Below are 12751 nucleotides of genomic sequence, written 5' to 3' on the forward strand. Positions count from 1 at the left end.
AGAAGGCACCGGCGTGCTTTCGCCTACGTCACTGCACTCCACGTGACTCAGAAGCGGCTACTTTGAAAACGTCTCTAGTGTGCCAGCACCATGCAGGACAAGGGTGCACGTTCCCTACACGTGGCCTAGTGTACCCCTCTCGCGTTTCCCCAAGTGCAGCGACTCTGACAGGGTCATGGCCGTAGCCTTGGAACAGATCTCTTGTCTCCCCGTTCCGCTCGTCTTTTATGCCACGTGACTCGCCTTTGTGTTGGCTTATATCTATGTCGCACGTGGTAGGCCTGGAATTCATAAGACGTTGTTATCATCTCTCATGTAAGAACACACACTAGCCTTCCCAGCAGGCGTCTTACGACACTTGCTAATAAGTCAATGGCAAGGTTGAAAGGAACAAGAAAAGAGAAAAGGAGGAGAACAGACCATGGCATAAGGTCCATGGTTTCTTTCAATGTCAGTGCCTCAACAGGGGAGGCAGTGTTTATCGCTAAGCTGCAAACAAGGGACGCGCGTTCTGCAGCGACGGCTAAGGTATATACTGTGCGGAAGTATACACAGTGGAAACATAAACATAAAAATGCGTGTCCTGCGTTTCATTTTCTTAAAGCCTGGATCCCCGGTGCTTCAGGACTATACGTGCTGTCATAATGATGATAACAATGCGGCCAAGAAGAAAAGAGATAATGCATTTTTGTTTTACTTTTGTTCCTTTGTTCTCGTACAGCTCATGTGACTTATTGTCAGGAGCGACGTTAGCGCTTTATCGGTTTCGTAGGCCATTTTTATGTTCCAAAATTATTCAGCAAACATTAAAAGCAGTGCAGTCAGCTAACAAGCCGAGTTGTCAGCCAGAATTTACAGCTTTTCTTGCGTAGATGCACGTTCATAGCCATAGGTTTTTTTCTGAGTTTCTAGGGCTGCCCGCTCAAATTTTCGAAAGAAAGAGCACAAAAAATATGAAAAAATAATAAAGACTAGAAAGGGAACAAAAAATAAAGTTTTACTTCCCGGTATTCCAGGGTCCCCCGAATCTTTTTTGCTCGTAATTGCAAGAGGTGGTGTCGGATTTCACCGACCCGCGGCGCACTGTTCCTTCGAGGAGATGGAGGGATGAACAGACAAACATGGCGCCACCCCGAAGAGGGCAAGATAGAAACAAGGCACAGGGCTTGTCTCTCAGCCCTGCCCGTCTTTCCATCTCCGCTTATGGCTTTCGCTCTTTCACTCGGCTTTTTCACCCTCAAGATCAAACCCACCCAGAGACTAGCTGCCTGTGTGTTGACGGCCGAGGGCCTTGTTTACTTTGGTGAGGGAAAAAGTCGTTATTGAGCCGTCGCCACAAAAAAAAAAAAAAATGTTAAAAAGGCTTAGCACTTCACCCTCGTCTGCCTGTTCGGTGTCGTCTGCTTTTTCAGTGTCGTCATCTGTTCCTCGGCGTCTTTTGTTTCGTCTAGTCTTGTCTTGGCTTCGGGTCCTTTCCGCAAGGCCAGGACCTCTTGCGTCGAGCAGGCCGCTGTGGGCAGTCTGTGCCGTGTCCTCTTTCCGGCTTGTGGGCACTTACCACGACATTCTTTTCTAGACTTCGTTTTTTTCTTCTCTGCGTGCATTCTTTCCCTCGTCCGCTTGTTTTTGAAGACAGACAGCGATCTTTGTCGCACCGACGCGGCCTTGTCCCATCGCGTGTCTGCCGTGTTTGAGGAAGAACAGTAGGACATTATGTGCGCGCTTGTCCAAGACGCCGCTGCTCCTTCTCTTGCGATCATCCTTGTAGCCTTTTGTTTCTTCTCCTCATCAGTACTTCTTTCTTTTTTTATTTCAGGGGCATGCGGCAGATCTGTCCCGCATCAAAACGGTCGCCTGTCGTGCCGCTAAATGATCACTATTGTTCGACGGTTTTTTTTCTCTTCCCTTCTTCCTTAAGCTTTGTGAAACCGCTGTTAGGGAGAGAAAACAGCATAAAAGCGAGGATGGTCCACTTCAGGTCATGCGACTGTTTTTGCGAAAAAAAAACGAAACAAAAAAAAACAACGAAGCAATAAATTAAACCACAACCCTCCTCTGAGTTTTATTTGGATCATATTTTCTGTGTCACTATAAGCTAGCCCCACCTTCTGGCAAGTTTTGCACTATTTGACATCCAAATGTTGACTTGGTTGCTTAGAGCATGAAACAGATTACACACACAAAAAAAAATATTGCGCAATGATCTCTTGAGAATCCCGTGTACCTCGGCGCTGTCATTGCGCGCACACAAAAAAGAAAAAAAAACACGCAAAGCGAGGGGAAAAAAATGGGCATGCATAAACTACTCACGACCTTCATTGACAGCTAAGACCGTAGAGAATTCTACAAGCGACAGGCGCGAAACAAACTTTGCCAGGAGGCCATAACACAACATGATGCCAAAGCCGGCTGCAGCACTCCTTCACCCGAATAGAAAATATAATAGAAGTAAATAAGTAGCCTCACGGGAGCGAAGGGCAACGTCGAAAATCGGGACGAGCTGACGCGTACAAACACTGCTCCCCGCTCCCCCTTTTTTTGCCCCCGCTTTCCCACCATTTTTCTTTCCGCGTCCGCGGCGACGCCCAAAGGATCCGCGGGAGAATCTTTAACAAAATGGGTTCCTTGACATGGCCGTCGACTCGCGTATGCTTATAATCGAGCGTCGGAGACCTCCCCCTCTACCGCCCTACGAACGAACCCACCAAGACGACCGACCGATGACAGCGTAGCCGCAGCAGGCCCTCAGCATTCAAGCGTGTGGTGTGTCCATGCTCTACGAAGGCGGCGACGATCTCGCTCAGTTTGTGTATCGAGTTCCTGCAGACTTCAACGCTCTCTCCTCTAAGAGCGAGCGAACGGCTTTCGTTTTCGCACTCGCAGCTTTCCTTCATATTCTTTCTATCTCGGTCTGGGTGCCATTTCTTTCCTGTTCTTCGTTCTTTCGTCGCTTCAGTTCGTTCAACGCGAGGAGGTGAAGGGCAGCGACGGAAACTAGGACTCGGAAATTTTTTTCTTCTTTTTTTTTTGTTCTGCTGCGCTGTAGTGTGTCTGCGGTACAGGGTTTCATTTAATAGGAGCCGAGCACGAAGAAGATATGATACACGGCTATCGTGTTTCCTTAGTGCCTGTCGAAAGAGGGGTGGCCCATTTGCCGTTAATGCTTTCCCGGAGGAACATTGCCTGTGTGCGCCCGGCCTGAGCGGAATGGAGGAAACAAAAAAAAAGCCGCGTCTTGAATCTGCTCTTAACAAGCCGCTGCTGCGATTCGCGAACACAAGCTTTACAGCCCGTAACGACAGCTTAATGAGGGCTGCGAGTGGGGCTCTCGGGGCGTCCTTTCATTTTGCTATTTTAAGTGCACGCTTTGCGAAGCAGTTTGTAAGCTTTCCGCATGTAAATGTCCCGGCGTCGTGGATGTTTTCTTCGTGTGGTCGATACACACTAAGAAGAGCTCTCTGTCATTTTTACATGGTGGGTTGGAGGAACGAGCGCGAAGCCACTGAAAATCAGTAAACAAGCCATCGAACCATCGATATCGTGCGTATGATTAATTTCGTAAACATTTTTTCCGTTTCTTTAGTTTGTAAAACAAAGTTTCCGGCCTTCATAGTCTATCTTGATGGCTCTGTGCCAAGTGCAGAACAATGTTATACTTCAAACCGTGGCGTACTTTATCTATGCGGTTCGTTTCTTTCTAGTGACAGTATATAATTAATACTATAAATATAGCCATAGCTGCATGAGTGATATTAAATGATGTATATCGTGTATACAGTCTCTGAGATGTCCTGGAACTTCCGTGCTATGCGCACGATGCCTTAGCTCCGGCATTTTTGTTACACCGTGTAAACCATAACGCTTGTAGTTCATCCCATCTATTCGTGCTGCCTGCTTATACAAAAATAGATACGAAGGTATGTATTCACGCACAGACTCACGCATTATCTCGAGACCAGCCATTCCATGCTCCTACAGCAGCGAGTCTTGCCTGCCGTGGCATACAAGACGGCTGGAGAAAGCTTTCCCTGTTCTTCTGACCCAATCCCGCGAGCCTAGAAAGAAACCCAAGCGTAAGAACAAAGCCGAAGAAAAAGAAGTTTAGTATGTATATACGCCTGTGTGCTTCCCGTCTCATTAACATTACACACAGTCTGTTTTCGGAACGTAGAGTGCTTGCGTTTGCTTAATCGTACTTTTCTTCTTTCTTTGTGTTTTCTAGTTGGTGGATGAAGACAGCTTCAACGTGGTTTGCGATGAAGACTGCCGGTTACGAAAGGTGAGTCCCGACCGTCAACTTGCATGCACTTTCGCCGGGGCCCTATACACGCCACCCGCACACTTTCTGGCTCGTGTAGGAACGCCCTCGTACCCCACACCCTTTATTAGCCTCGAGGCAGCGGGTCTGCCTGCACAAGCGGTGTTTGCGCACGAGCCCGCAAAAGGAAGCAGAGCTCGTCACTGTGACATTGAACTCAACCACGCCTGTCTGGCCCGGTGTGGTCCACCAGCCGAGCTGCTTCTCTCTCCTACCAGCAAACGCCTCGCCGCGACCGACAACCAACTTACCTCGCGCTTCAGCTATTCTTCTTTCCTCTTCTCGCTTTCTTTTTTTGCTTCTTTTTTAATTTCTCCTCCCGGTTTTGTTCCTAAAACCCGGCCTGTTCTTTCCTCGGAGTAAGGCTTCGCCCACGCCCGGTGCTCAAATATTGTGCCCGGTTTTGACGCGTCTTCTCCGTAGACGGTCTCGGCTTAACGGCGCCGTCGGCAAACATCCTCCGGCGCTCTTCTCTGGGCGTCACGAGTTTTGCCTAAAGACTCGCGAAAAGAAGAAAAAAAATCGGAAGAAAAATAACTGCTGTTCTTCGCTTCGGCGACGAGCCTTTGTGGAGTGAGCCTCAAACCGCGACAGCTCAGTTAACGCGATATATCTCTTTGTCTGAAACTACGATCTTCTGGGCCTTCACTGTGGGTGTACTGCTGGCTAGTAGAAAACTGTCGAAAATCGTTTTTTTTTTGTGTGTGTATGTAAATTAGTTGCATATGGTTGCGGATCCAGAGCGAAGCTAGTGCAAAAGGCTGTTAACTCAATGCACTCTGATTAGAGTCAAATAAATTGAGCTATAGATCTTCTGTGCCTTCATGGTGGGTTTATGGCTGGCTAGCAGAAAACTGCTGGGAGTTTTTTTTTTTCTTGTGCGTCTGACTAAAGTGCGTATGGTTGGAATCTAGAGCGAAGCTATTGCAGAAGGCTGTTATCTCAATGCACTCTATCTTCAGATAAATGGGGCTAGATTAGATGAGGCTAATTTGAATCTTAACGGAATCAGCGCAACGGGCTTAAATTCAATGCACTTGGATTAGATTAAGCTTAATTGGGATAGCTTGAATGGGGTTAATTTGGACCTTGTACTAGTAGGCAGGCGCACGATGCTCGGTACATTAGCTAGCCCAGTCTGATTGGCTGAATTAAAAAAGAAAAGAGAGTGACGGAGATATTCATGTTGAAAGGAATTGGTCATCAAGAAAAGCGCCAGGTACGGGGAAAAAAAGAAATAAAAGAAAAAGCTCGAGTGAGATTTAGACACGACAGTTATATGCAGGGCCATGCCGAAAGCAACAAATTTATTGCTCTTAAAAAAAAGAAAGTTCATACACGTAGCACTAGGAGACGCAATAGCGGACACGCGTATCTGTGCTACTCTAAACGATACCTTTCATTATAGAAGTTAAGTAATATGTATTAAATTCAGGCAGCAAACTTGCGTAGTTGTGGAAAAAGAAAAGAAAACAACCAAACAACCTTAATTCGTAGGGAATACCGCAAGCTTACGATGCAAGATCTGAAACAAGCTGAAGTACCCAAACAAGCAAAAATATGTAAACATATATGCAGAAACGAAGAACATGCATGGTATATGGGGCTGAAATGAGCGGGAAAGTTGCGCGCAATGCACGAGTGTCCTGGAGGAGGTAGTGTGCGTCATCAAGATTTCGGGATACTTCACGGCGCACCACATCGAGCCTTATCGTGACTGATAAAAAGAAAAATGTTATGGTTTATTGCTTTATTGGGGTTTAACGTCCCAAAGCGACTCAGTCTATGAGGGACGCCGTAGTGAAGGGCTCCGGAAATTTCGACCACCTGGGGTTCTTTAACGTACACTGACATCGCACAGCACACGGGCCTCTAGAATTTCTCCTCTAAAGAAATTCGACCACCGCGGCCGGGATCGAACCCGCGTAGGACGGCAAATTTTTTGTTACGAAGAAAAACAGCTTTATAGAGGTATTAACAAATCAGGCAAAGTCTTGTTCATCTACGCTAGCCCAGCGGGTTTCTTTTTGTGTAAAAAAAATCATTAAAAAAGAGCAAATTCAAGAAACGTGATCGTCGGGGCACACATTCCGTACACCCAGGAGAAGTCGTGATCCGCACCCGTAGTCTTAATCGGAGTCTCCATTCTGCCTTGCGAAACAGTTTCAAGCTGCAACCGCAAGGGCGTCGCGTTCCCCGAGCAGAGACAAAGAGGTTCTCGGCGCATACACTGACTGCGTGGAGATGAAAAGGAACGAAAAAGAGTCAGTCCCCCTTTCCCAGCTGGCTCCTTGCCCGACGGCAGCGGCTTGCTTAAGCGGGACTCCTTTTGTGGGCTAAAAGAAACGGCCGCTGAACCTGCGCGCAACCAAAGACAACGCCGAGTCCTCGTCGTTTCCCTGTGACGCCAATTGTTCGCCGCTCTGCGCTGAGCCGCTCGTCACGCATACACTGTATCATTACCAGGGCGAAGGAAGGAGACTATACTTCCCTTTTATCTCGATGCTTGTGTGACGCAATGTTCTCGGTCTCTGTGGGATGCCGGTCTCAATTTCGACACATCAGGGTGGCGCGGCTTCAAAATTTCTGGGAATAAAAAACAGACAAAAGAGAAATCGGGCTTTGTTTTCTTACAAAACAGACGCAATCCTCAGTGAAGGATCTGAACATTTCTGGCGAAGAAATGAGGCAAGTGTGATTACGAAAAGCTCCTTTGTAGTAAAAAAATTTAAAATAAATGCGCTGAGAAGAGTTGTGCCTCGAACTCTAGGACTCGCTTCTACGTGCACTCTGCCCCGCCTGCGGTGGCTCAGTGGTTACGGCGCTCGGCTGCTGGCCCGAAAGACGCGGGTTCGATCCCGGCCGTGGCGGCCGAATTTCGATGGAAGCGAAATTCTAGAGGCCCGTGTACTGTTCGATGTCAGTGCACGTTAAAGAACCCCAGTTGGTCGAAATTTCCGGCGCCCTTCACTACGGCGTCCCTCATAGCCCGAGAGTCGCTTTGAGACGTTAAACTCTAATAAACCAATAGACCAATAAGTGCACTCTAAGGATGCTGGTGAAAGAATATTGCGAAGTAAATGCATTTCTTAGGATACAGGGCTAAAACGGCTCTTTAACGAAAATTCCGGGCTCGCGTTTGTCTCGATTTGATGCTTGAGGAGGGTCTTTGTTAACATATATCGCCCAGCGAATAGAATGAAATATTGCAATAAAATGAACGCTTCGTAGTTGGACACCAACAAAAGATTTATTCCGACCGAAGACAAGGGTGAACACAAGCACTAACTCACTGGCCCGAAATATTAGCGCCTTGTCCTTTTTGCTGACTGTCCCGTCTTTCCTTTTTCCTCAACCTTGTGGTTAGTCCGTCTCCACCAAAGCAGAAGGCGCTGCTGAAAGCCGTCGCTGACAAGTGAAATCTGCGTATTCGTCTGCCTTTTTAGGCATACACAAATGTAGGGGGAGGGGGGGGGGTCGCTCGTAAAAGATGCATTGTTTCTAAATCCTGCCGCCCAGCATCCGCGCTCACGCAGTCAGAGAGCTGGCGCAAATTAAGGTTAAGGTCGGCCTCGTCACTGAGGTCGTCGGGCAGCTTACAACATGGCTGCCGTGGTTTGTGGCGACCTTTCCCTTCCTCTTCCCAGTAGAGCAGCCGCCTATGACTCGCATTTAAATTACGTGCGCTGCCGCCCGCAGCGCCGCCCGCGTCCGCACGGGCTTCGTGCAGAGAGAGCGGGCCACTCTGGAAGCGCTAATAGAGCACTTCCTCATTAGGCGCAATTGCGTGGCAGGAACCCCCGCGGCCGAGTCCTGACGGGGCCCCGGTCTGCGCCCGCAGCGCCACCTAAATGAACTGAGGGCGAAACAGCACCTCTCTCTCTCCTCCTCCGCTTTCGTTGTCTATGCTGCTCACACTCTCTCCACAACACTCTGGCTCTGTTCACTTTGGTCTTTTTCGTTGGTTTCTAATGGAAGAATAACATGAAGGGCGACGTGTCTGTCCAGTGTCGCCATATCCGTACAGCGCTATTGTCAGGACGATGCAACGATAGTATTTCGATTCCATTCTATTATTTTCCTCATTCGCCTCTATCTGATGCGCTTCCATACCCTCGTTAACGCCGGAGTCATACTAGCCGTATGATCTCGTCGACAAGGAAGCCATACGAGTGGCAACGATGGAATAGTTCGATCAAAAAGTGCAGTTACAGGTGTTATCGTCAACCATTCTTCACACAGTGAACTTTGTTAGCTCATATGTCGGACTATGCACTTCGTCATTTCATATGTAACATCATTACTCGCCGATGCATCTAGTACGCATTTAATGGCCGCGTTTTATCTTATCCTCTTTTTATTTTATTTTACCTTTTCCGCACCGCTCTCCTTCCGCCGTTATCTCCCAAATTCCCTCCCGCACGCAGAGTAGCATACCAGCGATTTTTAGACGCGGGCTATATTATCTTCTTTTTCATTACAGGGTTTCTGTCTCTCTCTCTGAGGGGGCTGTGGCTATGTGTGGTGTAAAATGGTATCAATATTATGCGGAACGTATGAGGGTCGCTGCAGTGGAGGACTATGTATTATTTTTCCACCCGGGGTTCTTAAACATGTGGTTATATCGCACAGCACACGGTCGTCTTTTGCGATTCGCCTCGACCAAAATGTGGCCATTGCGGTCCGGATTCGATCCTTCGAACTTGGGATCAGGAGCCAAACATCGAATAAACTGAGCCACCGCAGCGAGTAGGAGTAAAGTGAATTAGTGTAAGTTGCTGTAAGTATGTTCAGAGCCGCAAGTTCATATTTCTACTTCGAGGCTTCAATATCACAATTGTTCTCTTGTACACTGAAAGGCGTTCGCCACGTCCCTTTAGCGTTGGGTGTCCGCTGTTAGGTCTACCGCAAGGGGTATTTTTTTCTGCAAAAACCATTTGTGAGAAAAGCAGATTTCTTCCTGTTCATTGTATGTGTAAGAAGGGTGGGGGGGGGGGGGGGGGGGGGGGAGGGTAGTAGGGCTCGGGCATGAAACTGTCGTGCATATTCCTAGAGTACTCCAAAAGCTTTGTAAGAGCAGGGCCTATATCCTACTGAAATTCGTTTCAGGGCTCATTCTTAATCTGAGGCGCTGGTCAGCTCCGTCGTCGCTTCAGATCCCGTCACTGAAGTTGATATCAGTCTCCACATCGGGAAAAAAAAAGGTGTTCCGAAACACGGCTCCTGGTGTCGTCCACACACGCGCTCACAGCTGGCAAGCTCGAGTGGACACCTCAGCTCTCTGCGCTGTGGCCGAGTACGTTTCGTTATGCCTCCCCCTCTAACCAAGCAATCGACTCATCGACAGCTCTTCGTTTCCAGAGCTGATCATATAGGCCAGGTTCATAGTTGGATGCAGGGTGCACTTTGGCTCTTTTAAGTGCTGCAAGGCGAAAGCCTTTCCTGGCGCACTGTTTGGCATTGACTGAGAGACTGTTTGTGCTGTACTAGTGCTTTATTTGACTACACACTTTGACTACACATTATAACTACACACTATGACTGCCGACTTTGACTGCTTCATTAGCAGGACTCTCTCTCTGCTTCGATTAGTTCGGTTGTATCCATGGCTCTGTTCGCAGTAATGAGATATGTAGTGTGGTCACCCACGGATGCCTTACGCCTCCTGTCGGAGCGGACGACAACAATTTTTTTATTAGTTGTCGTCTGCTCCAAAAGGGAGCGTCAGGCATCCGTGGGTTACCTCAATACTCCGAATCCGCCCACTCTGAGGTCATAACCATTTCGACCATCCAAAAAGCGTGACACCTCTGCTGACAATCTTCTGTCGATAACGATGAGGCATTAAAGGCTTTTGCGTTAAAAAATCTAAACACCCCGCTCGCTGTACGAGACGATAGCAATGAAACCGAAATTTAAAAAAAACCCTAAAAACCCCGCCATGGCACTCGCCGCCACCCACAGTCCTCGGAACGAAACGCTAGTATGTCTGAGTAGTACAAGCAGCTCCCCTTCCCTTATTACCCACGCAGTTCCACAGCTGTCCACTTTTGGACGCCTAGAGATACCAGGGCGTGATGAACGCGCGAAGCGGGAAATGAAGCGGCAAGCCCGAGAGAAGCACCAGTCTTGATGGTCGAGAAGAAGGAATGAACGAGCCGCGGGATCGCGAAAAGAAAAGAAAGAATAGTGGAACAAGAATGAAGGTCGTTATCCGTGCGGTCAGGAACCTTTAGGAAGCAGAAGAGAGAGAGAGCCGGCCTGCGTGCGTCTCGTTTTTTAATTCACGGACGCGACGAGTGCCTTTTCGGCTTCTCGGCCGAAGAAGCGGAGGAGCTATAGAAGCGCGCGCGTGGGACGTTGCCGTAGAGCGCGGGGCGACCCGCCGTGAGAGACCCCCTAACTTGAAATTCGAGATCGGGTCCCCGGCTTCTTATAATCCGTCGTGGCGCTATCTGTGCGGCCAAAGCGCGTCCTTCGGGCGCGATATCGTCGCCGCTGGCAGAAAACAAGAAGGCCCCGCGAGCGTATAAGATAAAGCGGTGGGCGCCTTCCTGCAACTAAGTTGTCTCGTGGCCGCTCGTAGTACATGGGGGAGGCTCGGGTGGGACGCCGGCGGCCTGGAACTGGTCAGTGAAATGAAGCGTGGTGGTGAGCTCTTGAATAACGCGGTTGCAGTCACCGGAAACCTAAAGCGAGAAAACGTCCCTACACTCTCAACAGAACGGAGTAAGGGAGTTATACGTCCTCTTCACTGCGTTTCAGACATCAGGTGCAACGCTGTCAAAGCTAGCGCTCTCGTTTGAGCTGCCTACATCCGCGACCAAAAAGTAGTGCGTTCCTTGTGGTGAGCGAAACATGGTAAATGCTTTGCCTGCAGGCTTATCACATGATACGCATGTCATGAGTTTGATTAAATGCACTCTTATTGCTGACGACACGCTGTCGCTCTCTCGTGCCTTAGATCGCTCCGCCACAAAACAAGGGCGGAGTAACACGCCTCTTTTTATTTTTCCGTGCGGACACCTTCCGTACCTTTCACAGCGTTGCACGTGATGTACGAAACGGAGTTTAGTGCACTCCCTTTCATGGGTGTAAGCTGTCCTTTAGCGCACTCCCTTTCATAACAGGGAGCGGGATAGAGTGAAACTTGCTCCTTTCTTACTTCCATATAGGCGTATTCCTATTTAGAGTGCAGGATATGCATTATGCTTCGTTTTTAACTAATTTGTTTTTAAAGACAACGGTTGAGGTGTATGGACTTCTCGCACTGAACACATAGTCCACAGGCACAAAATAAAAACCGGTCAAAAGCGTGTTTTTTTTTCCCCCTTATGTACTCTCCCAGGGGGGGGGGGGGGGGGGGGGGGGGGCGCAATATAGACAGTAGAGACACCTGGGCGACCCTGCTGCGCAGCTCGGACCCTGAGCTCCAGCTCCTGCTCGTCCAACTGGCTGAAGAGGCTGCTGGGGGACAAGACCTCCCAGCCTGCATCTGAGGCGGCGGCACCCGCCCCCTGACCTGCGTGTCGGGGGGTGGGTAGATCGCCTTTCCGTGGGACATTAATGTTTATTCCATCCATCCATCCTTATGGAGACGTTGAGAACTTCATCAAATTTTTATTCCCGATAAATATAGACTGCATAATTATTTCTGGCTATGTCCGTGCTTGTCCGTCACCAAAAGATGCATTCATTGTCGAGAAAATATGACAGAACATAAACATAACAGAAAAGACCTTGCTGACTTATATCAAGTTATATGACATGCTGGATGTGCCCCTGCTTTATCTTTCCCCATCTTTTACGTGCCAATAGATCAAGCCAGATAAGCTGCTACGAGTGTGTTCCCATGCGGTTCCTTGAAGCCTTAATGCCGATAGGTGGTCGAAATATCGGGATATACGTAGTAACGTCCACTGTGACGACGCACTAAAGCAATGCGGTGATAGATTTTTCTCAAGCGAATCGCTCGAGAAAGAAGGCGTTTCCGCTAGTTCGGCAACTCTCCGGAACTGGTTGGGTTAGCTTTTTACGTGTACCAGATTATATGGTTGTAGAAATGCCGCACAGTTGTTAATCCATTATCCCACGGTCACGATCACCGCTGATACAATACAGTGCGTGCGCAAAAGTAGGGAGAGGAGGGTTGAAATCTGGAGTTTAAGCGGCTCCTGAAGGTCGGGTTTAATAAAGAAGTCTTAGTTTGCTCCCACCCATGAATAACCATTAACGTCAAGTTGAAAGCAATGATATGCTTGCAAAAGAAAACTATGGAACTTTCTGAATCGCCGTGCTTAAAAAAAAAATTCTCCTGATCTGGGACTCGAACCCCTGTCCACCGCCAAACTCGGAGCTTTCCAACCTCTTCTACGTCATCCACAGAGCCGGCACATACGGCGGGCGTCCGGCTTTGTAGTATTTTCCAAATTT

At 48.5% G+C, this 12751-nt stretch overlaps 1 protein-coding gene across 2 annotated transcripts in view; it reads left to right on the forward strand.

The window, feature by feature from the left end:
- sev (receptor protein-tyrosine kinase sevenless) overlaps positions 1–12751 on the forward strand; it is a 139719-nt gene that overhangs the window by 60281 nt on the left and 66687 nt on the right. For both annotated transcript variants that reach the window (XM_089571910.1, XM_089571911.1), the window contains exon 2: positions 4223–4279. In XM_089571910.1, coding sequence (XP_089428036.1) covers positions 4223–4279 — 57 coding nt within the window. The remainder of the gene's footprint in view (positions 1–4222; positions 4280–12751) is intronic.

This window comes from Amblyomma mixtum, chromosome 2 (genome assembly GCF_055824585.1).
Source record: "Amblyomma mixtum isolate Tamu chromosome 2, ASM5582458v1, whole genome shotgun sequence".
Taxonomy (NCBI): domain Eukaryota; kingdom Metazoa; phylum Arthropoda; class Arachnida; order Ixodida; family Ixodidae; genus Amblyomma; species Amblyomma mixtum.